This window comes from Sparus aurata, chromosome 20, assembly GCF_900880675.1.
Source record: "Sparus aurata chromosome 20, fSpaAur1.1, whole genome shotgun sequence".
Classification (NCBI taxonomy): domain Eukaryota; kingdom Metazoa; phylum Chordata; class Actinopteri; order Spariformes; family Sparidae; genus Sparus; species Sparus aurata.
In genome coordinates, this window is record NC_044206.1 from 8,856,222 (window position 1) to 8,881,221 (window position 25,000).

At 40.9% G+C, this 25,000-nt stretch overlaps 1 protein-coding gene across 4 annotated transcripts; it reads left to right on the plus strand.

The window, feature by feature from the left end:
* The first annotated feature begins 54 nt into the window (after nt 1–54).
* On the plus strand, nt 55–24,080 carry frmpd2 (FERM and PDZ domain containing 2). 4 transcript variants are annotated; one of them, XM_030399271.1, is made up of 31 exons: nt 55–357; nt 1,894–2,146; nt 5,097–5,221; nt 5,350–5,513; nt 5,653–5,718; nt 5,822–6,001; nt 6,146–6,221; nt 7,324–7,411; nt 7,727–7,883; nt 8,006–8,077; nt 9,164–9,338; nt 9,781–9,916; nt 10,022–10,160; nt 10,820–10,972; nt 11,109–11,294; nt 11,434–11,593; nt 11,705–11,903; nt 12,213–12,313; nt 12,653–12,733; nt 13,158–13,265; nt 13,710–13,826; nt 15,018–15,202; nt 15,346–15,444; nt 16,345–16,438; nt 17,254–17,339; nt 18,810–19,005; nt 21,091–21,305; nt 21,958–22,024; nt 22,115–22,321; nt 22,810–22,901; nt 23,908–24,080. In XM_030399271.1, exons 3-29 carry the CDS (start codon nt 5,101–5,103, stop codon nt 22,150–22,152), a joined length of 3,459 nt encoding a protein of 1,152 aa, XP_030255131.1. In that variant the 5' UTR covers nt 55–357; nt 1,894–2,146; nt 5,097–5,100; the 3' UTR covers nt 22,153–22,321; nt 22,810–22,901; nt 23,908–24,080. The 4 variants fall into 4 exon arrangements, with proteins under 4 accessions (XP_030255131.1, XP_030255133.1, XP_030255129.1 ...); XM_030399269.1 differs by lacking the exon at nt 55–357 and having other exon boundaries at nt 1,546–2,146; XM_030399272.1 differs by lacking the exon at nt 55–357 and having other exon boundaries at nt 1,546–2,146; nt 5,100–5,221.
* The last annotated feature ends 920 nt before the right edge of the window (nt 24,081–25,000 follow it).

A 25,000-nucleotide genomic window follows, 5' to 3' on the forward strand; every position in this document is an offset into this window, starting at 1 on the left:
TTTTTCTATTTCCTGTTGTAGCTAAATGTAAAATAAAAATGGACATTAACATTTTGTAAATACATCATTTCAATTAGTTATAGGCTGGCCAATGTAGCATACAACTTATTTTAACGTTTGAATTCAAAATTTAACTGCAAAATTGGAGTGTCTAGTCTTATTTGGTAGACACTCAGGGGCCATATTATAAGGCTTGCTAAGATATAGCTAGCTTAGCTACCTACAACAAAATGTGGAACAACAATTTATGCAATATATTTTGACCTTCATGATGGTTATAATGTTTAATCTCCCTTGGGACATTTTCAGAAAAGTGTGAGAAATAATTCAACTTCATTTGCATTTTGGAGGCTGCAGGTAGAAGTGCTATTTAATCATTTTGCGTTAAACTGAGTGGCGTCTAGTCTAGGCTACCATTGTTGCTATAAATGAGGTGGACTATAGCACCTCACTAAAAACAGCCATCTAGTTATATTAAAACAAATATTGTATAACATATACACTTAATGAGGGTAGAATTTATTGCAGGGCTTTTGTATTCGACTTTATGAGGTTATATGTTTACCTAATACACTGGACACTGAGTGTAGGCTAGCAACATGTTTGCACTACAATGCCAGCCGCAACAACAGTGTTGATAAAGCAGTAAACAACATTAGATCCAAAGTATTTTCATCGTGCCAACTGTCAGTGTCAATCACAGAAATAGTTGTCATCAACAACTGAACTGAAATAATTCTCTCTGCAGTGGCCTTCTGCTGGCCGATTAATGAGTATCTTGAGTAGCCTAATCCTAGTCTACAGAAGCCCCAAGATCTCAAATTGATTTAAAAAAATGTTATTTACACGCAGTCAAGCTCATACACCAACTTCAGACAGGGTGCACTCTAACACTCTTAGCTTAGCTGCTACAGTGAAGATTTGGGTTTAAAACAGGATGTAACTCAAGTACTCTACTATTTCATACTATAACTTGCTCCAGAACATTAATTTGTTTCTTTTCAGATTAAAATTTTACATTAATTAAAAAAACTTTTTTAAATGCATTGTATTGTTTTTCAAATGCAGCAATTTACTGCAAAAAAAAAAATTCTGATTACATTTTTGAGAGTGCTGCACTCAGTTACTACAGTTGGCATGTTTAGCCATTATCACAGGTGTGGAATTTAACCCTTAAGAAAGCTTATGTTCGAGTCAGGCAGTCACACGCAGGCATCACCTTGAACTGTCTTCCACAGGTCAGTGTGTTAATTATTCCTTTGATGGTCAAGGATGGAGACATAAATCCTTTTACTCAGTTACAGGGCTTCTGTGAATGATGTGGCGGGTAAGCATATTCTTCAACGCGAATATGAGGACAAGAAAAAGCCACTGAATTGTATTTTATTCTATTGGATGTCGCTTTTTTGTGCTTATTATTTAGTGTTTTTTTTTTTTATTTCGCATCAGTTATAGGACTTAGTTATACTCATTTACATGACCTAAAAGATGTTACATGTTACATCTGGTCTACTTACTTTATTCACTGTTGTATTTTTTTTTTTTCAGTCACACTTATTATATTTGATATTTCTTATGGCACTTGTATGTTACAATTTACATTGAGGGCTTTGGAGTATTTCTACTTCCTACTTCCTCACGTCTCACTGGATAAAAGTTGTAGCACTCTTTTTGTAGCACCAATCCAGGTGGAAGGACACAATGTATAAGCCTTTAGCATCCATTATCTAATAAACTGATAGAAAGTGGGACAATTAATGTGTCACTTGTGGTTGAAACATCAGATTAACACAGTGCCGCGCCCTACAATGGATTGGTCCTTTGCTGCCCCATCTGCCGCTCGCTTGCCCTGCAAATCCAATTATGTTCTTATGTTCCCTCGTCTAAAAATAGGTGAAAATGAAGGAAAACGCAGAAACAGCACGTCATTAGTTGCGAGCGGAGAGCAAATTGTGCTATGGAGCTGATGCGTCCTTCCTGCGGAGACAATTGATCCGTCATGAGGAAATGAGGGTGGGCGACACACGGACGAGGGAGAGGTGGGTGGAACGGCAGCTGGGGATGCATGAGAGAAAGGATTAGATTCAGAGTGGTGGATGCCTGAAGGAACTTAAGAAGACTCTCCTCAGAAACCGGATGAAATAAGGTAGGCTACACAAGATGTCAAGTTGTAATGTTTTAGTCTGAATGTCATTTATTACACCACCTGTGAGTGCTGGCGGGATCATTAGGCACTTTAATGTGCTGCTGCTGTAGCAACACAAAATCCGCCTGGGATCAAACGTACAGAAGATATGGACGTCAGTGAGGCTAAAGGTGCCTACGTTCGTTTTAAACCATTTACTGAAGCTCATAAAGAGTTAGAAGCAGAATGTTAATGAGAAGGAGACTGTAAGCTCTGGATAAACAACCCAGTGGAAAAAAAAACTTGCCAAACCTGGTCAATAACACTCAAATGCTCATAATACAGTGTATTTTTTATTATCCAGTGTGATGACAACACTACATTTTATGCTCTTAAAACACAGTTCTTCAATCAATTTTTCTCATTTTAATGTTTAACTTTTCATTTGTGGCTTTTAACTGTTATGCTTTGGTGCTACTTTTATACCGTTTTCATCGAAGACATTTTAACGTATCGCAGTAGGAAAGTCACAAGTGTAACTAATACATTAACAATGGCTGAGTTCCATTTAGCTACTTCAGTTTCAGGGTCATAGTTTTGCCTAGTTTCACTGTCGCAGCCTACCGAAGCCATCGTTAATGTTATTAGTAACGCATGAGCTTTTCCTACTATAAAGTCAAAATGTCTGCCCAGTAAGACCCTTTTTCAGCCAACATGTCGACACCCGAACCCCAGGTTTTGTTGGTTGAATCAAACCACAGTACACATAACCTGATTAAGGGGTAGCCTCTGTGACTTGGCAATCTATCACGTCACCTGACATGTCACAGCATGTCTGCTTTCTTTCAGGGTTCTAATGCTGAGAGGTCACAGAGTTAAATGGATGCAAACAGGTGTCTCTATACAGTGTAGAGTAGAAATGCCAGCAGCAGTTAAAGTGGTAAATTCAATTAAAATCGATTAAAGTCAATTAAAGAAGTAATGTCATCAAGGAGGAAAATGATGAAGACCAATAACGTTCTTCTGTCTTCCTCCTTTCACCCTCTATGAGCAGGGATAAGATGATTATAATAAGATGCTTCTTGGGGTTGTTTGTACGAACAAATTAGCACCACTGCAGAAACATTTCAGAATGGTCTTTTTATTTGTCTTAACTGAAGAAGACAAACGTGTGAGAAGCACAAATTGTGTACTTTTTTGGTTACTAGTGTTTACTGCTGCTTCAAAATCAGCATATAAAGCATTTACCTGTAATATGATGTTGGGACAAACCCATGTTTTGTTAACAGAAAAGCTGTGATGTCCCATTTAACTTTAGTTTTCAGGCTGTGAGTGGAACGTCATTTATATATTTATTATGTCAAATCAATGGGTCCCCATAGTGTTATCTGTATATTATCAATCAGGGCCAGACTTAATTTTGACACTTGTTGCATTGGTACGCCTAATTTTTCCATTAATTTGCACCAACATGAAAACGGAGGTGCACCCAATAATTGCTTTTAATTAAAACAGTTAATGGAAGATAGAATAGAAGTACAGTAGAATAGAAAGTAGTAAATACACAGTTTTCTTCAGAGAATTAATGATATAGAATGCACATCAATTACATCACTTGGTTTCACCTGAAACATCCCGTATACTAATGACAACATCCTTCAACGTAAGCCACATAAGTGCTTTAAAACTGCTCAACACCAAATTCAACTGTAGTGACTCCGCACGGAATATAATAAATGTGAAGAAAATAAGTAACGATAACAAAAAACATGGAGTGACATCCCAATGTATTGTGTTTTCTTTTCCCCAACCTTTGAAAACTAAAATTGCAGCTTGTGCAACTGGATAGTGATTGAAGCTGTTCTGCATGGTTTTATTTTTTTTATATGAAATTAGATTTTGTCAGTAGAGATTATTGTTACAGGAAGAGTATAAAAGCAATTAACATAAGTGTTGGGTTTGTTTCCAATTAGATCTAATGCCACTAAACCCTGAGCTTGTCTGTCTCAAACACTGACCTCTGATCTCTTAATGTGCACTGCGTCTGACCTACTCCCCTGAAGAAATGACACTTACCCTCCTAATGCCAGAACTCCTCCTGCAATGTGTAATTCTTATAATATTATAATGTACAACAGTGTTATTCCCACTCATCAGGAAGGCTATTGTTGATTAGAAAAACTAAATGTTTTAATTTACACAAGACCTTTGTGCCAGTAACTGAAATAATTATTGAAATGATTATTATTTCATGTTTAAAACCCCTGTATATATCAATACGGACATCTGTCTGGAGCGATTGCAGAGTGTTAGATTAAATATAGTCTATGTATGTATTCCAACTAGTGTCTCTTTTCTGGATGAGCTTGTTGTCTCGATTTACAGGAGCACATAGCCTTTTTCCCATGTACAATTCAACACTATATAATGTTGTGGCTTTAAAGTTCCCATAATATACTAACTAAATAATAATAACATTCAGGTTTTTTGTTTTTTTTTATCTTGTGCGTCTTTCTGAATGTTTTCATGGTTTAAACTGACAGTGTGGTACTTTGTGTGGTCAGTGAGAATAATTACACAATGGACTGTTGACATGCTTATGATGCTATAGGCATACCATACATCACCATACATCTGTTTTGCTGTAGCCCGAATATATGCTGTCTCTATGGTTGCTCCTCTTTTCAGCTCTGGCGAACTAATCATTGCACACACCACTACCATTGCACCATCGTAGGGAAGCTAAATAACCACTGTGTGAACTCTTTTGGCAAGTACTTGAATGTAACGGATGTTTCATCACTCACGGATTGTTTGAAGGCCCATTTTTAGATCTTGGGCTGTGTTCAATTCTCTATAGAACAGGCATTTTGATACTGTCACAGTACTCATATAGTATCTAGACCTGCTTTATAAAGTAAAAAAAGATGTGGAAATCTCACTATCAACAATATGAGACTCCCTCTCCCAGCAGGATGGGTACATTCGTGACCCTGGCAGAAGTACTGGAGGCCCGGGGTTCACCACTGGAAGAGGATGAAGTCTGGTGTCTGCTTCTTGCAACCACTGAGGCCTTACTGGACATTCCTAAAAAAGGTTACACCTTATCAGTTCTCATTTCCTCCATTTTCACCTGTTGTCTGGGTACAGGGCACTTTCTCAGGCAGCATTCAAGAGCATAAATTAATATTAACAATGTGCTCTCCCTGGTGCTCTCTGTTCAGGTTCAGGTAACATGTGCAGTGTGCTAAGCCCAGGCTCGGTGCTACTGTCAGCCAATGGGAGTCTGGCATTCAAGAGCTGTGCCCGACATGAAGACGTGGCCTCTTTCACAGCTCCTGAGGTCCAGCAGGGTCACAATGCCTCCACCAGAACTGCAGCCGAAAAGGTTGGGAAAACTCAGACTTTGCAATGACATTTATCAAAAAAAGGCTACACCTGGGCCTGGCCAAGACCGCTAAATAAATAAATAAAAAGGGGTCGCAGAAATTAATGTCTGAATCAATTCCCTCTTCCTCTGTCCTCAGATGGTTGTGTACTCGCTGGGGATGACTTTTTACTGGTGTGTTGACTATCATCTACCTCAAAACCAGGTACTTTCCTCCCTCTTCTATTGCTTGCTCAAACCCATTCATTCAGTCATTGTTATTGGTACTTGTACATCTTTCACTTGGCTGTCACCTGTATTCCTTCCAGCCAGTCCACCTGAGTGCGGAGCTGGAGGGTTTACTGCTGAGCATGTGCGAGGACATGCTGGTCAGGCGGACCGACCTGCTGACAGTGCTGGATGCCTGCGAGCTTCACCACAAGGTCTCATTGCTGCCTCCTGCTGAACGGCTCATCAGGCAACTGGTAGAAGACGTCTACAGAAACTCAGTGAGTGCTGGATTGGTTTAGTGTCAGCTGGTTAGGTGATGTTGTGTTTTGGTTTTGAGCGGTTTAGTTCCTTTAGTTTTTGAGTTTACTGATAGCACCGACTTTCTGCTTGCTTCCTTGAGCTGGACAGTGATGTCTTTGCAGGTTGACCATGTGTCCATGGCTGAAAATGGATCCCAGCTAACAGACCGCAGTCAAATGGTCAGGGACAGATTACACAGTAAGAAACTGAGCCCTTTTGTTAGTTTTCCACAGATTTTCAGTCGAAATAGAATGTTTTTTTGTCTGCTACCACATTCACATTTGCTATGTAATCCATTTGCCTTGTTCTCATTTTTTTAAAAACCAAAAGGGAGAAATGAACATTTTATTCCAGTTGGACTTCAAAGCAGATGCTTGATATTTCTGGAAGACAGTTTATTTGCTTTCTTGCTGGGATTCAGATGAAAAGACTGATACCACTCTCATGCCTGTACACTAAAAATGAAGCTACCACCAGCTAGTTAACTCAGTTAAGCAAAAAAACAGGAAGCTAGGAGGAAATAGCTAGCCTAACTCCTTAAAGGAGAGAAAATTAGCACTGCTCACAGAGACAGACTTTTTATCAGATTTTTTACGTCCACAGAATAAAGTAAATGTATAAATGAGTGAGACTTACAGCTGCTGGTGAGTGTTTTTAGTTCTTCTTTTCAGTTATGGACAGAGCCAGGAGTGAAAGCAAAGAGAAACAGGTAGTTGGGCTCTGGTCAGAGTTATCTAGGCTACCTCCACCTGCAAGTTAATTCACTGATTAATACGTTATGTCTTATTTGTTTAATCAGTTCATAAATAGCACTTTGGAAAAATGGTGGCTAACTGGCTGCAAGCTAGCTCCATATAGCTACTACTTCTGTGTGGTGAACATGAGCCAGTTAGCTTCACACTAAGCAGGGGAAACATCTTACCTGGCTCTGTTCATTGCTAACGTTAGCAAAATCCAACTTCCATCAACTAATTTTTTAGTTTTTTAACAAAAAATGACATGAAAGTATTTTATAGTGAGCCATGTTCATTTCATCACCTTTGGACAGAGCTCGGCTAGCTGTTTCCCCCTGCTTTAAACCTTAATGTCAAGCTAAGCTAACTAGCTGTTTGAAATAACATCATATTTACTGTACAAACATGAGCGTGGTATTTATATTCTCATCTAACTCTTAGCAAGAAAGAAAATAAATGCATTTTCCAAAATGTTAAACTATTGCTTTTAGATATTTTATCATGTCAAATGTGAAAGCTGTAACTCTGCATGTGAACATAAGTATCACAAATCTTTTTTTTTTCAGGAAGCTCATTTAGTACCTCACCGTGGGCGCTAAAGAAGAAGATTTCCAGAACATTCTCCGGGGCATCTTATCCATGCGAGCCTGCTGGGTAAGAAGTGTGTGGCCAAACACATATTACACACCTTATTACAGAGCTATTTTAGTACATAATACATCGTCATGATCCCATTTACCGTTTTGAATCTGAGTAAGAGGACGCAGTAAAAACATATTTTTTTTCCTTTAAAATTAACCACGTTCAAGCAAAGTTCGACAAGTTGCTAAAATCAAACCGTCGATTAGGGAAAGTAAAAAGACAGAACCCCCAGAGGAGGATTCTGGCATGAAATGTGCGATGTGTCACGTCATGAGTGACAGATTCCAGTGCCTGTCAGACTGAAAATGGAAAACTCATTTTTCGCAGGATTCCCTCGGGACCTCGACACACAGAGAACTACAGCAGCTGGCAGCAGCTGAACCGCAACCCCTGCAGTCCCTACATGGATGGCGGGCGAAACGCCAACTCGAGATCCATCACGCGGTTCGATTCCACAATGAGCCTGAATGACAAGAAAGCGAAAGTGAGCCACATTGTTACATCATGTTATAGAATGGAATGGAAAATAATAGAATACTACAATTATAACATCTTGTGATGGATGAGCAGACAATGTATCTCCCTTCGCCTTGTATTCCGTTGCAGGACATGGGTCCTGAGTTTATTAAGATGTCAGATGAGCCGCTGGTTGTCTTGGAGCTGCCTGGATCCATCGTGGTGAGTTCTTAAAAAAAGACGCACAATCTTGTCATTGTGTTTGGAGTTTGGCGATATTTACAGTAGCGCGAAAGGACACACTTGGTCTTGTAGCCCAAACTTCAAGAGGCGAGTTTTGTTTACTTCAAACTATTCTGTGTTCACTGTTCATGTGTGTCACAAAAGGTGGAACACAGAACAACATCATATCAAACGTAGTATTGCAAGAGTCATTTGTCATTTGCTGTCTTGGGAACTCTTTGCCTTGTTCTGTGTATATATTCTAATTTGTAAAATAACTTTTTCACCTTTTGAAGTATATGTTACAAAAGTGGTGGAAAAGGTAGATATTATACTTTAGTAAAAGTAAAACAGTTTTACACTACACACAGTATTAACATCGTAATATTCTGTGTACAAATATACTGAGATGAATAAAAGTAAAAATGACCCTTTTCAGAATAATGTATTGTATATTATTGGATCATAGTTATGGTTATAGCACTTTAATGCGGCAGATGGTATAAATAGGGCTAATTTTAATGACTCTATATACTGCTGGGTAGCTTGTGAATTTCCCCTGCAAATGTCAGCATTACCTGAAAAACAGATCATCATTTATTCTTTTGTGATTATATTATATGATTAATCTGAATTTATTAAATACATTTGCTGAATAAAAAACTGGAGTGTGATATTTGTTGATGACTATTGATGTTTCATCATCGTCATATTACAGTTATCAATCTTACATAGCCTAAAAATGATACATTACCTCATATGCATATGATATGCATCCTTCAAACAGCTGTTTTTAAAGAAAATAGTGTTAAAAATATTCAGCATCTTTCTTTCTCCAGCATTCAAAGCAGTTGAACACATTAGCCAGTTCAAGATCTCTGTCACACGAGGCAGTGGTGCTCATACCGTTTTTAACCACCGAACAAAAGTTCTTTGTAGCTGCTTTAAGTACAGTGCTGCAGTAAATGTAGTTTGTTACTGTCCTCCTTGGACTCTGCACAACCTCCCAGCAAAAGTTGAAAAGGTCGCTCCCGTCAGTTTTTTTTATCTAATTCAATCCCTAAAGCTCTTTTTGCTCTCTTACAGTCAAAGAAGGGGAAATCTGCAACCACTCAGAGAGAGCTGAGTGTGGTGATGCCAAATGGTCAGAACATCCTGGTCAAGTGTGAGGTGAAGTCCAGAGGAGGAGACGTCTTTGACATGATCGTGGCTCACTCCAACCTGATGGAACATTTCTACTTTGGCCTTGCTTATATCGACGGTAAAGAGGTTTAAGAAAATAATGAGATAGTGCGTGGTAATCGGAGAGAAGGAAGATTAGGTTGACACTGTCAGTAGGAGGGATCAGTGAATAAGTAAATGAACAGCTGGGGTCACTGCGGTGATATAATTGTTTGATGTTATTTAGAACCCGGTATAAACTCGTATACACACCAAGAGTTTGGAAATGCAGCATGTGGTCCTTTTCCTAGAGAGCTGAGGTTTGATTTTTTTGTTTGTGGGAGCACAATATCTAAGTAAGACTTAAGTCAAAACTCAAAAACTAACAGCGAAAAGCAAGAAAATGGTCTCACAACCGAGACACAAGGTCAGTCGCCTGTGACCACAACTGTTTTATAGGACTTTGTGTGGTGTATGTAGGTTAGAAGTCATCCGTCATTCATGTTAACTCACATTTGCTCTGTGTCCATTCCTCTCATCAGATAATGAGTTCTTCTTTGTGGACAATGACACCAAGATTTCCAAAGTTGCTCCAGATAGCTGGAAGAAAGTGCCTACAACCACCTTTGTCCTTTTCTTCAGGGTCAAATTCTTTGTCAATGACATTTCCCTTCTTTTGTGAGTATTCCCCTGTCTTATGTATTTACCAAAATACATCAGTTAAAAAATGTGTCCCCTAAAGTCGAGTAGAATCTTTGAATTGTCTGCTGTCTTCTCTATCAGGCACAAACAGACCCGACACCAGTATTACCTCCAGCTCAGGAGAGACCTTTTAGAGGACAGACTGTCCTGCCATGAGGAAACGGCTCTCTACCTGGGAGCTCTGGCCCTGCAGACGGAGTGTGGAGACTGCATGCCTGAGGTTGTGCAACATACATCTTAACAAAACATGTGAAGTCAAAGGCATCAGCATCTAAGATCAAATTCACCCCGCTTAAAACTGATTGAAAGGTGTCACATTGAAATCGTCAATTATGCGTCATAGCAATGGTATTTGAAATAGTATGGAAGCAATGAGAACATGGCGGAGACAAATGGTGGCTTCTATCTAATGTGAATCCAGCTTTTTCGTCAAAGTTCAGCACACATCGGCGTGTCATTTGATCAATGCCTGTAGCACACATTACACATCGTAGGCACAGTAGCCAGGATGAAGACGTCTACAGAATCTAAGGAGTGTATGTGATAAAAGATCCCTTCTTTTCAGAGGAGGTGGCACATTTTAATACTATGGGAATAGGACAGTGGTTCAGGTTGGGGGTTGCAGATTTACATACAAATCAGTGGTCTAAGTTTCGTGATATGCGTTGTATGCTACTGGTGTATTTTTCCTGGAAGTCTACATAACATGAAGACATGTTTTGTGCTGTATTGTATTTGTTTTTTTTTCTTAAGACTGAATTATGTTTCTCCTTCCAAATGTTTCATTTTGTACCTTTTAAAAATGTCTTGGTGTACATAACTAAGTCTCTAGTGCATTAATTAAAATACATACATGTTTTTTTTATCCGTTGTGCTTAGGTGTACGGTAGGAACTACTACCGCCCTGACCAGTATGTCTCCAAGAGCGTGATGGAGAAACGTGCCTTGCCTTACATTCAGGGGGAGCTGCTTCGACTTCACACCAACAACGCTCAGATGCTCGCCAATGAATCGGAGCTCGAGTTCCTCAAGGTAGCAAAGCAGTCGAATACGATAATGAATGCTTTTATTTGAAGATTCAAGTCCAGTTGGTGTGCTACAGCTGTACAATTACTAGTAGTTTCATATGATATATACTGTAGTCACCACTCTCTATTTGTGGCTGTAGTTGTGTCAGCAGCTGCCTGAATACGGCGTGTTGTTCCACCGCGTGACGCGTGAGAAAAAGCCTCTAGAGGGAGAGATCCTCCTCGGGGTTTGTGCCAAAGGAGTCATCGTCTACGATGTTAAAAATGGCTGCCGATCCACTAGTCAGAGTTTGTACTGGAGGGAGACAGCAACGATCTCCTCGAGTGTGAGTGGGAGTAGTTTTATCATATCATCCCTTTAACTAGGTTTGATTCAAATCAAATCGCTGCCAAATTAAAAGTGTTGTCTGTAATGAAATTTCGTATTTTTCTGTGCCTAATAAACGTCCCTCCATGTTCCTGCAGAGGCATAAATTTATAGTAGAGTGTCGGGGCAGCAAGAAGAAGTACACCTTCATCACAGAGAGATCCAAGATAGCCAAATATCTGTGTGACCTCTGCTCAGCCCAACACAAGTTCAACAATGAGATGAACTCTCGCCAGCTCACCCAAAGCCTGGTCTCAGGTCAGTTACTGCACGACAACTATTGATGAAGTCAACTTTTGAGATGCAGAGCTCATCTCCGGACCACTCTTGCTGTCTGTTTCCACCTCTTCTTCCCCTGTTTACCTCCAGAGGAGAACATCGTTCAGTATGCTGCAGTGTGTCGGGCTCAGAGCAGCCGGCTCAAGTCCGTCTCCTGTTCAGAGACACCACAGGACGACAGCGGTCTGACCACACCTCAGGAAGAGTCCATGACCAAGCTGTGCGATGATGTTACAGCCAGAATCGAAGCCCGCATTAAACAGCGGAACCAGATCCTCAATGAGCAGAGGTACTTAGTCATCTAGCAGTTCTCTTTTATATACATATTCCCTCTTCCCACACATTCAAACAACAGCAAATGGTCTTTTTGTGAAAAGTTCTTGAAATAATTCTGAAACGATATGCAGTAACTTTTTCTTCTTGAGCTTAAGTCTATCCTCCAAGGCTAGCTCACTGTAATTTCACCACTTCTTCTTCTGCTTTTTCCCAAACAAGCCACTCCAGCAGAAAAAGCACTTCCTGTTCTCAGAGGACAAGATTGTGTAATATCAGTCAGTCCCTCTGTTATCACTTTGTTTTGTCTGTGTTTCCTCTGCAGTACCTGCTCCAACAGTCAGCGCAGCAGCACTGGTATGCGTTCCCCATCCTGCTCTCAGCGGAGCGGATCAGAAGCGCCTTCTGGCTCCCCAGCAACCAGAGGTATAAGCAAGTGTATTCTGCCCATTATTCCTACCTGATGTCCTGCGTGTGAGAGATGTTGTACCTCAGCAGCTCAATCATATAATCACAAAACAGAGATGATGTCATTTGAGGTTTTGCCGCCACAAATTGTCCATTTTTCTTTAGTTTCTTATATTATTCAGTGTTGCAAATTAGTTTAGGGACGATGCACTTTGAAAATAGTCATTGCTTTACCACAGTGTGACTTGGATTGAATATGCGCGAAGGATGCCTTGTATTGGTTGATGGCTTCATCCGATAAGTTTACTTTGTAAATACATTAATGTGTATCATTTTTTCCTTTCTTGTGTTTTACAGAAAGCCCAACAAAAATAGGGTCAGTGTCAGAGAGAGAAGTTTTATGTGTTTCTTTGAAGAAAGACCCGAAGCTTGGCCTTGGTAAGCTGATCACACTTGAACACACAGCATCAACAGAGAGATTTATGATTTTATTTTATCTTACTGCTTTTTAGATTGCTCTTTTTCATTTAACATGTTCACTAATCTACCATCTACAATATGCTTAGGATCCCTTTCTACAATTGCTGCTACTATTTCCTTCATTTTAATTTCCAGTGCATGCACACTCATGCTGCTACGTGTTTTTGAGTCTGTTAACAAGTATATGGTCTTTTTAGCACATCGAAATGTTAATAGGCATCTTATAAGCACTTTGAAGGGCCTTATAAGGTATTAATTAATGCAAATTATAAGGATTTTACCAAAATAAATGTTTAAGATCATGTGAGGACAGTATGTGAGGCGTTGGATAATCTTACAGAAAAGTATTTTCTCGATGCATCTGTGATTTGTGTTCGTGCAGGTATGGTGATAGTGGGAGAGGACACTGTGGGACATTATGATTTGGGCATCTTTGTCGCCTCCATTGTGCCTGGCGGACCCGCCGCTAAGGATGGACGCATCCGACCAGGTAGAGAATCATGTGGATTTTTCTTGCTTTACCCTTAGTAACACTGTGTGCAGCGTATTGCAGATGTGGCTTAACTTAGCTTTCACATTTGGAAATCATACTTTGCCTTTATCAGTTTTGTTTTTAAATGTTGTTTTCCTGAAATCACCACTAATGTGTTCTGTTAAATTGCTCTCAATGTGTTTTTCAACCAGTGGACACCTCATTTTGGTGCATTAATGTCAGATTATATAGAGATGGGTGTTTTTTTCTTTTGAATTCATCCAGCATTTGAACAAAATAGATTCAAAGAATATGTAGCAGGATAAAGAGGACAGAGAGGGTGTGGGAGGGGTTCCATCACAGGCCTTTGGAGTCACACGTGGGTTCAGAGGTGGTGGCGAGTTCTTGGCTCTCCACTGATATTGGACGCCAGCACCATTTCACTGTGACCTTTGCCTGCAGGTGGTCGTCTGATCTCTCTGAACCACATCAGCCTGGAGGGCGTCACCTTCAGTGAGGCAGCGGAGGTCATGCAGAGCAGCCCTGAGGAGGTGCAGCTAATTATCTCGCAGCCAAAAGGTGCACTGTGTTTGTCGGTGTGTGTGTGTGTGTGTGTGTCTGTGTTTGTAGAGTGTATGATGTGCGGAATAATACTGTGCCTGTGACCCTTCCCTTTCCCATTGTTTGTGTGCTACTAATGCACCTGTTCTTTTAACTTACATGTAAAAATGAGACTTGTCCCTTCCATACTGTTTATTGTACTCCAAATTGCCTCCACTATGGTTTGAGCACGTGTTCCTGGATGGACTGTTTTGCTCTGTATTGTTATATGAAATAATGTGTCAGAAATATTAGTGTATCTTTGTGTCAACGCCCCACTTGTTTGTCTGCGGGCAAAATGTCGGTTTAGGTTGATTCATCTCTTTCTCAAGGGCATGAACACATTCCCTCCTCGCCTTCTCATCACAGAGTATAAAGTTCAAACTCTGGTGTTAAACATGTTAGAGTCCAACTGAGAAGTGTTCTCTCTTTCTGCCATTTCTTTTTTATATTATATCTCAGTCAGTATAATGTACTGTAGCTTAGCCATCTGGACAAAAATAAAGTTTTATTCTTACCATCTGTCATTTTCAGATATATGTAATTACACTTCATAGCATTTTTGCTGAGGATGTGACAAGAAGATTGATCCCCCTCGTGTGTAACCCTAGCTTGTACCCCCGTACTTCAGCCTTTGTACCAAACAAAGCTAAATGGCTCTCACTTCTCCAAGGGGTTAGTATACTCTGTCAGAAGTGCTCATTGGATGTTTGAATAGATGTGGCTACTGTTAGCTAATGTTTAAAACTCTTCCCCCACATCTTTCCGATGTCAGATTGTGGGCTCTGTGTCCATCCATTTCTGTAACTTCCTCTGACAATACGACAATACAACATTCAAACCCAATTCACATCAGGGTTTGGTCAGCTGTGCAGAGGTTAGAAGGGAGCAAGAGTTTGAACTTTTCACTCCACCTCTGTTTTTTCATTCTGCACACATCTAGGTCTGTCAATTTGAGTTTGTACAACGGAGTGCAACACTCCAATTGTCTTCCATTACCCCAGAGCTCAGCTCTTAGCCTTTAACTTTACTGTACAGGCATGGGTTGGATCACACTCTTGGCAAGAGAACTATTCAATTAACACCTTCAGTGAAGAATACTTGGCTACATTTTGTACTTTAGTATTTTTGATGTTTAACTGATATACTGATTGTTGTTTTTCTCCACAGTCCACCTTAGTCCCATCAGTGTGCGCTCTCCTCCTGTAATGAGGAATTACGACTCCCAGTCCACGCTGATGGCAGACGGACGATCTGTAGACAATGGTTTGGATGAGATCATGTCGGTCATGATGACGCCGAAGACCGGCAACAGGCTTAACGTCCCCCGAGAAGTACGCATCTTCAGTGCACAGGTAATGTGATGATTTGTCTGTTTGTTTGTTTTTTGTTTTTTTTTTGCTCTATTTTTATTATTATGAGTAATGATATCTATCGCCACATTTATACTCAGTAACTCACTCAGACTGACATGAGTGTTGTCTTTCTTGTTTTGCAGGATGGCTGCTCTCTGTCTCCTCCTCTAATCTGTGTGAGGCCCAAGGAGATTACTGTAGAGCTCAGGAAGATATCAGGAAGTCTGGGCATCAGCATCTCCGTGAGTATATGTAACATTTTGTAAGAGCTGTAAATGTAAATGGCAGAACTCACCCCAGGCTTAAATGTTATTTGACTATACTTAGAATCACTGGACTTGACATTATGTAAAATTGTGTCAAAAAGAAGGCAAAAAAACAGTACAGTGGTTGTCTTACATAATGTTGTGTTAGTAAATGTTATCGCCCATTGAGTGACATAGTATTTGCTGCTTTAAGTGCTGTATCGTAGGCAGCTTTTCAAGAAACTGAAACAAGTCCGGTTGCCCATGATACAGTACTTAGAAGTCTCAAAGAAGTGTTTTAAAGGAGACCTATTGTGCTTTTTCAATTTCACTTCTTCAGTGTTTTAAATATGTAAAAGGTCTAGTAGTTGGAAAGGCCAGAGTCAACAGCAATAGGAGCCCCTCCCTCTCCAAAACACTGCTCCTGAAATGCCTTGTCAGTAATCCTGCCTTCAATTCCTCAATTTTGTGACATCACACTCCGTAACCATGTCACACATTTTCATGATATCTACCTAGTGGCTAGTTTGGCACGGAAGATTTGATTCAGCACAGCTGCTCCGTGTTGTTAGCAGTGCTGGCTCAGGTGTGACCTGACCAATCAGAGAAGAATGGGTATTCAGGAGGCGGGGTCTTAAAGAGCCAGGGGTAAAAAAAATAATATGTATAATATGTCTCCTTTAATAACAATCTGCCATCATTCAGTCACTTTTGTCCCACACCGATATAAATATGACTCTATTTAACAACCTATCCAAAATATTTTATTTTATTACTCCATCCTGACCATTATAAAACATTTGGGAAGATGTCTGTTCACAAAATATTGGCATTCCCGCCTACCCATCAGTTTATCACAGATGTGTTCTGAATGAGTTTCTGTCATTAATTATTCAGGGTGGTGTCAACACTAACGTTCCTAACGGAAGAATCTACATAAGAAGCCTTGTTCCAGGAGGAGCTGCTGAGAGAGACGGACGTTTAATAGCAGGTATTACAGCTAAATATCACGTCTAACGATGCCAAGGCCTTATGAACTTGTGTTTGATCTGTTTACAGTCACTTGAATCCTCCCAATGCGGACTTTTATTGATTTTTCACAATGAAAAATTGTAGGTAGTTGTGCAGATTGGCTGCAGACTCACCACAGCGCTGCAAGGAAGTCCCCAGCAGTTCACATCTGTGTCCTTTAGCACATTATGAGTTTGATAGTGAGACAGCCCCAAGGATTAATGTATATCCGACTTTTAAAAATGTGTTATTCTGATGGAGAGCTACAAGTTTATTCAAAGCCTCTGTTGCTCTTCGGGATCAAAGAAAACAATAGAAAAATAACAGGCATACAGTAGCAATAAAGACAATCATAGAACACATTGCATTCATCTGAAATTGTACATGGCAACATTAAAAGAAGAAAATCCGTTTAGGATACACGTTATGCTATGTTATTTTAAGTCTTTGTTTTTTTAAAAGCTACACTAAATAATAGCAAACTGCAAATAATTCCATTTAACACTTTAGATTTATTTTTGAACATCTTCCCTGGAGCCATAACAGCTCTCCGAGTGGACAAACAACACTCCGTTTAACACCGTGTCACTGAAATTCAACACTTATTAAGGCTGGAGAAGTTGGTGTGTGCATTTTGGCATGTAGTTGCTGCATTCAGGAGACAAAGAACAATATCACAAGACAGAAACAGAAACCAACTCGAGGATCTCATGTAGGAATGTAAATAACTGAAACAAACGGAGGAGGAAAATATAAGTGAGTGAATTGTAATTTACATGTTCGCCTCTCTTACAGGTGACAGAGTGCTGGAGGTGGATGGGATTAGCTTCCAGGGCTTCACCTACCATCAAGCAGTGGGGTGTCTGAGTAAAACTGGGCAGGTAAAAGACAACGTGTGACTAATGTTGTATTATGTCAGTGTGAGAGGTCCATCAGAGAGCATGTAATGAGAAAGAATGATTACCTACATACTGTATGCTGCTGATGATAAGATGTTTTGGACATGCTATCAGGGACGACAATGTCAGCCTGTCCTTTGTTGGTCGGTTGGTCCACCATTTTGGTCAGGACTGAAATATCTCAAAAACTAATGAATGGGTTGTCACAGGCTGTGTCGGAAATAACCCACTCATTCCCTGCTCCAACATAGTGGACTATATAGGGAGCTCATCGGCAGAAAGAAAAATGCACTTTTGGACTGTTGCTGCCGTCGCGCAGTTGAAACGTGAAATCGCCCAAAAAAAACCTCAGCTCCCTCTCTACATCTATGCGTTAGTGCGCAGCGCAATGCATTGTGGTAAATATTGCTTGGTTCGTGACAATTGGCTGTACACTACTTTTCGCGATGCATTGTTGGATACTTTGAGTCCACTACTAGACATTCGGACAGCACTACAAAATGGCGTAGTCACTATGTAGTGCATCATATATGGAGTAGTAAGTGATTTAATGATGCCATGAATTTCACCATGAGGCTGATTTTTGTGGTTTTGAGTAAAAGCAACTATTGGAAACATTGCATTGCAAACTTTGGTAGACATTCCTGTACCCTGATGGAAAAATAATATTTATTTTGATAAGTGAAAAGTTTTATTTTATAAATACTGTTTTCAGCTGTATCTTGAGTTTAGCACTGTTACATGCTAACACATTAAAGAGGGCTTTTCACATTTCAGTTGACCCTGGGACGACTTATCCCCTTTTCACGCACACATCATTAACCTGTGTTAACCTTATAACCTAGGGCCGTACCATGCACACTGCATTTCTACCAGCACTGGATTAAAAGCCTGGTAAAATGTGACTAATGTCTACGTTCTAGAATGATGTGTGATCAATCTGTTTACTTAAGCCCCATTTCACACCGGTACTTGAGCTCTGTGTTTAGTCATTTTTCCAAAGATAAACTTGCAAACTCCAGGCTTACTCAGCTCTGGAGCAGGACAAGCAAGCCCTTGGCTAAAGTCGGGGTTAGCCCAGTTGGGAATCTGCCAGAATTGTGCAAGTGTGAAGCTTTTCTTAGCCTGGGGCTAAACATTGTTCTTTAGCAGGGGGAACGTTTGAAATGTCCGATGGTAAACATTATACCTGCTACCATACCATAGTAGTACTGTCATTGGGAGCATGTTAGCATGCTGGTGTTAGCATTTAGCTCTATGATCCACTACTGCCTCACAGAGCAGCAGGCAGCTAGCGGCCCTTACTCTTGTTATGTTTTTTTTTTTACTTCACCAAGCAAATTGATTTTCTACAAGTCTGACGCAACTATCTAGTTCCATTCTTCCCAGCCATACCCTTCCACTGTCATGTTCCCTCAACGTCTTGTCTTGTCCTCGTCTTTCTTCCTTTAGGTGGTAACCTTGGTGGTGGAGAGGGAGTCAGTGAATCCACCACGGGTAGCCCTCAGTGGAGACACCAGCAGCAGTGTATCGAACCAGAGCCTCGATCGAGCTACCAGCCCGCAAAGGAACAACAGCTGCCCGACTATCATTACTACTCCAACAACGAATTCTGTGAGCTCCAGGGACTACAGCTTTGTCAATGACGGTAGGAGAGCTCATCTTAGTTTCAGACCAATGGACTTTAAACTAAAAACACATTGCCGTGCCCACAACAAAATAAGAATGCCCAGGATCTGTTTTTTTAAGCTGCTCAGAAATAGTTGCAGAGAGCATTTGTGTACTTGGGAAATCCCATAATGGAGAACATTTTGCCGATAGATGGATGTGCATCTCGCTTAGAGAGACAGAACGTAAAGTCACAGCCCCTCACACTACTGAGGAAGAACCCACATGAGAGAACCTGTCAGCCCTAAGCTGTTGTATGCTTTAATAGCCCACCACTAGTCTGGCTGCTTCAAGGTGAACCTTTACACACTTCCTTCTCTTCATCCTGATCTTCCTTACTGACCCTGACCTTCCCCCTCTTATCCCTCTGACTTCCCTTATCCTTTGGCCTGTCTTTTTATAACTGTCGTCACACATCTCTCCGCTTTCCCCTAACACAGGCCTGCAGATCACATGTTTAAACACAATACAGAGTCAGTTTTATCCAAATTAGAGGTTATCAACTTGGTGGCTATAAACACAAGTCATTCGAGGCCAAATTGGCTCCTGATATATGATCCTTGAGAAGGAAATGTGAAGGAGGGTCCTTCCCATTTCTGTACAGACTTGTATTCTTGCTCATTTGCTGTACCTTTATGTTTGAAGATGTTCTACTACTGAATAATATAACTGAATTGAATTTTTAATTGATCAGAATGGTGTTATAATTGATTTTACTGCTGTCTTTCATCATGTCTACAGAAGGCTGAAGAGGACATGCAAGTAATGATTTCTTTATCTTGACTGTGAATTTTTTATTTTTTAACATAACGAGCCCTGATTTCCTGTGCTGGCATCTTTTGAGATGAAAAGGTGTTGTAATCAGATATCTAACAACTTAACCTTTTTAAATGATAGTTTGTGTTGTGTGTGTAATGATTGCATGGGGGGGGGGAATGCAGGTAGCGGCCACATGGTTACCCCAGAACATTGAAAGGTCTTGGGAGAGTCATAATTTTAGCCCAAAACGAGATCCATCCCTGACCTAAACCAGTTATTGTGCCGAAACCTAACCAGGTATTGCTCAAAAGGAATAGTTTGACATAGTTTGACGTGGGAAATAAGTTTGTTCATTTTGTTGTTGAGAGTGACAGTTGAGAGATCAATACCACTCTCATGTTTGACTTTTAAATAAAAGGCTACACACCAGGAGCCAGTTAGCTTGGCTAGCACAAAGACAGGAAACAAGGAAAAAGGCAAGGCAAGACTGTCCAAAAGTAACAAAATCCACCTCCCAACACCTCTAAAATCCCCTTATTAAGACATTATGTATCCCATGGATTTATTTAATTCATACGGGATTCTGTGTAAAAATGATTGCAGAGTTGTAGTTTTACATGTTTTACAGGTGGGCAGATTTTTCTACCTTTGGACAAAGCCAGGCTAGCTGTCTGTATGCTAACTAGCTGCTGGCTTTAGCCTTATATTATCAGAGAGATATGAGAGAGTTTCTTACTTTCAGCAAGAAAGCAAATACCCAAATGCCTGACCGTTGACTTTAGATGAATGAAAGTTGCTAAATGCACAATAAAAATTGTACGTTAAATAAATGTATATGTCCTTCTTGCATTACACCGAAGCAAAGCCACTCAGCTAGTTCAGGCAGACAGCTAGTCTGCTGCTACGCTAACATGACATTTACGCACCTTTAGCTGCCATCTGCCACCACAGCATTCACCTGTAGGTTCCAAGTCTAATTGTCAAATCCCAGTTTTGTGTCGTCCTTGCGGAGAGTGAAGAGGTCAAAGACTGGACATCAAATATCTGTTCTGCTTTTATTTTTCTTTTAATTCATTCTTCATTTTAAGTTTAAATCTGTACGACACTAATCTAATTAAAAATCAACATTTTCTTATGAATTTACTCAACAAAAAAAAAATAATCAGCGTTTTCTTTTTCTCCCCCTTCCCTCCCCCTCTCCCAACTACCTCCTTTTTCTAACTGATTTAATCTCCTTACCTCCAAACATCATGTTTCACCCCATCTTTTCCCCATCTCTGCCTCTCACCTTAAAAACCCTCTTTAGAAAACACCCAGGAAGTGACGCTGACAAAAAGCGCCAACGGCCTGGGCTTCAGCTTCGTAATGTGCGAGCTGGATCCGCCCATTCGGGACTTTGGCAGCCTGGTCCGGATAAAGCAGCTTTTCGATGGCCAGCCGGCCCAGCAGAGTGGCAGGATCCAGGAAGGAGACGTCCTGTTAGCCATCAACGGCCAGTCAATCAAGGAGCTGTCCTATCCAGTATGTGCAGATTTTAAAATTAAGTTTTCCTCTTTTAAGCTTTTTTGTGATTACTTGGCATTAAAATGGTGTGTTTTAATGATCTGCTCCAAGACCAGCCACTTCTCAGCTACTCCACTACGTTTGTCGGACAGCTATAGTTACTCATTACTAATTTCTTTTTTCGTGTTTCAGGTTTAAAAAAATGTTTTTATTTATTTGTAGTTTTGATTAGTAGTATGAATAAATAAAGGACCGGGAAGTTGATATGTTGTTCACTTCTTAGCAGAAAGACATAGAACACTTCTATTAAAATGTATTTTCATAAGAACGAGCTTTAGTGTGAACAAAGCAGAACAGCCGATGATATCAGGAGCAGCTAGTCTGTCTCCGGCTCCCTTCCCTGTAAACTCGAGAGGCCTAGGCAGGTGAGAGGTAACACTTTAATAAACAAAAATGTAAAAATGTAATTGCAGTGACCCTGGTTCCTCTCAGGTCAAGAATCACACAGCTGTTAGATCGTGAAAAATATTGCGTATGACGGCAAATATTGCGATATTCGATACTATCTAACATCAGCCGAAGCCTAAAGTATACACATACTGCATCAGTGATATTAAGAGTTTGATTGTTCTCATACAGGCCTGTTAAAAATTCTTTCTTCTTTCTGTAGAAGGTGCTGAAGCTGTTCAAGTCTTCACCACCTGAGGTCCGACTGACTCTTTGTCGACCTGCGCCTGGTATACACACGCACATTCACACACAAACACACACACACACACACACATGTGGCCTCCTGACTTCTTCACCTGCGTATCTCTTCTCTGCAGGGGTCCTTCCGTCCATCGATCAGTTAATCGGCACATGAGTGACGTCACAGTGTTACACAGCACCAGCATCGGCGGATGTTCAGAAGCGACACCTTGTTCCCTGATCGATCAGGACGTTGGCGATGGAGACCGAGGACAGAGGGAGCAACAGCGGCGTTCAGATCAGCGCGTGACGACGATCACATCGATGGACTCCGACACTGAAAGGTCAGAGGTACTCCTCAGTGTGACGTGACTTGAGCTGACAGAGCATGTTTTGACCTTCGCGATCAACAGCCCGTGGGAGTTTATTTATCCTGTGTTGACATGGTCCAGAGGGATAAACGGATGTTTTCAGTCACCTGAAACTCTCCAGCCAGGCACTTATATTACATGAAGAAACAGGAAGCAAGGCATCAGCATCTGATGTGATGTAACACACACTGACATCTTATTCAACATGTTGCAACATGGCATAATGCTAGTCAGTGGGACATGACACAACATGACAGGCTACATAACAAAATATGCCAATTATAAATCAGGTATTAATACCACGCTGTCCTTAGTGGGAATTTGTGTCTCATGTCAGTGCTTCACACCAGAATACAGAATTCTTCTGAACCTGTATTAGCTCCTGCTGTTTGCTTTGTCTTTTTCATGGCAATCATGCAACTTCTAACTACAAGTAATGTCCCGTCCTGTCTGTTTCCCAGGCATACTGAAGAAACAGTGACAGAACGCAGGAGCAGAGAGGTCGGAGGCTGAGTGCGGAACAGATCTGTGGGAGGAATAATTGAATGAAAATGTGAGTAGCAGGATAATGAGGTGTCGGGCGGGCTTTCGGCGCAACAACACGGGAAGGGACTGAAAACGCAGACAACCGGGCAGACAGGAACAGTTCAGTGATTTGCATACTTACAAGCAGAGGCAGCAAGTCTGAACAGAGGGAGCAAAGAATCCACAGGTAAACAGGAAGGGTTCACGGTGCAGGCAGGCAGGTACAGATCTGTACAGATCACTGACAATCTGCTCAGCAGAAAAGTGGAGATAGAATAAACACTGTGGGTTACGATGTGAGTTAGAGCTGAACAAGTAGATGTTGTAGTCAGGTGACTGGGACCTATGTGAGAGTCTGAGGGAATCTTGTGGATGGACGGAGAATGGCAAGTCTAGAGATTAAATGCGTAGGCCTGGGGGAAGCGAGAGTGGGCTGGAACAACACCGGAGCGCTCCATCAAAACATGCCTGTTTCTTCACTCTTGTTTTTCTTGGTTTCTAGCACTCTTCCTCTTTACCTTTTGTGCCTCATACATTAGCGGGGCATTTTTTTTTCTTTTTCTTTTTTACAGTGTAGACTTTTCAGTTATTCCAGTTGTTCCTGTATTACCTAGGGATAATAACCTGGGAAAACAGCGCCTCTTCTTGTTTTTTCTGGGAAAAATCCAGCCTAAATGGATGGGAGACTGATAGTAAAGTTTATAGGGAACCAATCTTTATGTGGAAAGTGTCATTTTTCCACCGGGCAGTCAGTATTTCAACTAGCAAACACAAACAATTTTAATCTTGTGCCTATGCAACATTTCAGGTCAAAGACCTCTTCTTACCACTGGCCTGAGCCAACCTTCATAAAAGTGCCTGTTCATCTCTTGCCCACAAGGTGGCAGCATAGCGTTAGAAGTGACAACAGTTGCTTTCTTTGTATGGCAAACAGCAATCATCACTCTCACTCACTAAGACTTAATTAACAGCGTTTCTTGGAAACGAGAGCAAAGCTAATAGAGTGATTTTTTTTCCTTCTTTCTCCTCAACAGGAAATCCACGAAAAGAAGAAGTCGAAGGAAGTAAGAAGAATTACTGGTATTTACTTTTGTTAAGGGCAAAAAACTCCAGTTAGACAAAATATGTTGTATCTTGAAACGGTGAAGCAAACTGTGCATGCCTTTTTTTTCTGTTAAAGGAAAAATAAAACAATCATCAACTTTTCTGTGTTTTGGCAACTTCTTCTGCTTTTGAGTGTTCCGAAACACAAAACCTAATTTTCTCACAAAAACAAAAGGTATTAAACTGAGTCTGACCTGAATATGGATGATCCACCCCCAAACACTCATTTAGTATCTGGACAAACCAGGCTGTACACACACAAAAACACACACACACACACACACACCTCCCTGGGTGAGGAGCCAGTAATGGCCCCTCGTAAATAAGGGTTCCTGTATTTTGGTGAAACCCAGTAGTGCATCTGGATCCCATCAGAGCTCGTGTTCCCTTTGCAAATGATCCCAAATGTTTCTAATTATGCCAGTGGAGTCGGCACGAGGCTGTGTGTGAGCGCTTGTGCGTGTTTCCGTGTGCGTGTAATCGCCCTGATGGACGTGCACACCCATACACTGGCCTCTGTTTATTCATGAACAGGGTAACGGGGATGGACAGCGTGGCCGTGACCTGTGCAGCCTCTGCCTAGGTCACCGCACGTGGTGATGACTGATGGGTGAGAGATGGGGTGGAGATGGATTCCCTCCGACAGTCTCGTCTGCTGACATCGCTGTCTTTCTGCCGTTTCCCAAGTGATTTCCAACCTGGGGAGGGTTGGGGATGAGATTATAAGGGTGGCTGACATCGCAGGAGGTGTAAAATAAAATATGGACAATCATACAGCCATATGTTGAGTATCCGGAGTGAGAGCATCGCTGCTGAGAGAAAGTTAATGGTCTAGTCCATCGTGAAAAAGACGGTCTTCTTACAATTGCAGGCCAAGCATGCAGTGTGCAAGACCTGCATCATGTTTAATATATGTAGTATATATATGAAAATAGTTTGAACCTAATCTGATTTAGCACACAAACCATGCAAATGTGATTGTTTGCACTTGCATGTGTTATAACAATCTCCTATGTGCGTGAC

Bases quoted from the DNA above. Each gene is read 5' to 3' on its own strand.
- frmpd2 (XM_030399271.1), top strand. From the start codon at position 5,101: ATGGGTACATTCGTGACCCTGGCAGAAGTACTGGAGGCCCGGGGTTCA. The intron at 5,222-5,349 runs GTTACACCTTAT...CTCTCTGTTCAG, and splicing joins ACTGGACATTCCTAAAAAAG to GTTCAGGTAACATGTGCAGT. The intron at 7,884-8,005 runs GTGAGCCACATT...ATTCCGTTGCAG, and splicing joins TGAATGACAAGAAAGCGAAA to GACATGGGTCCTGAGTTTAT.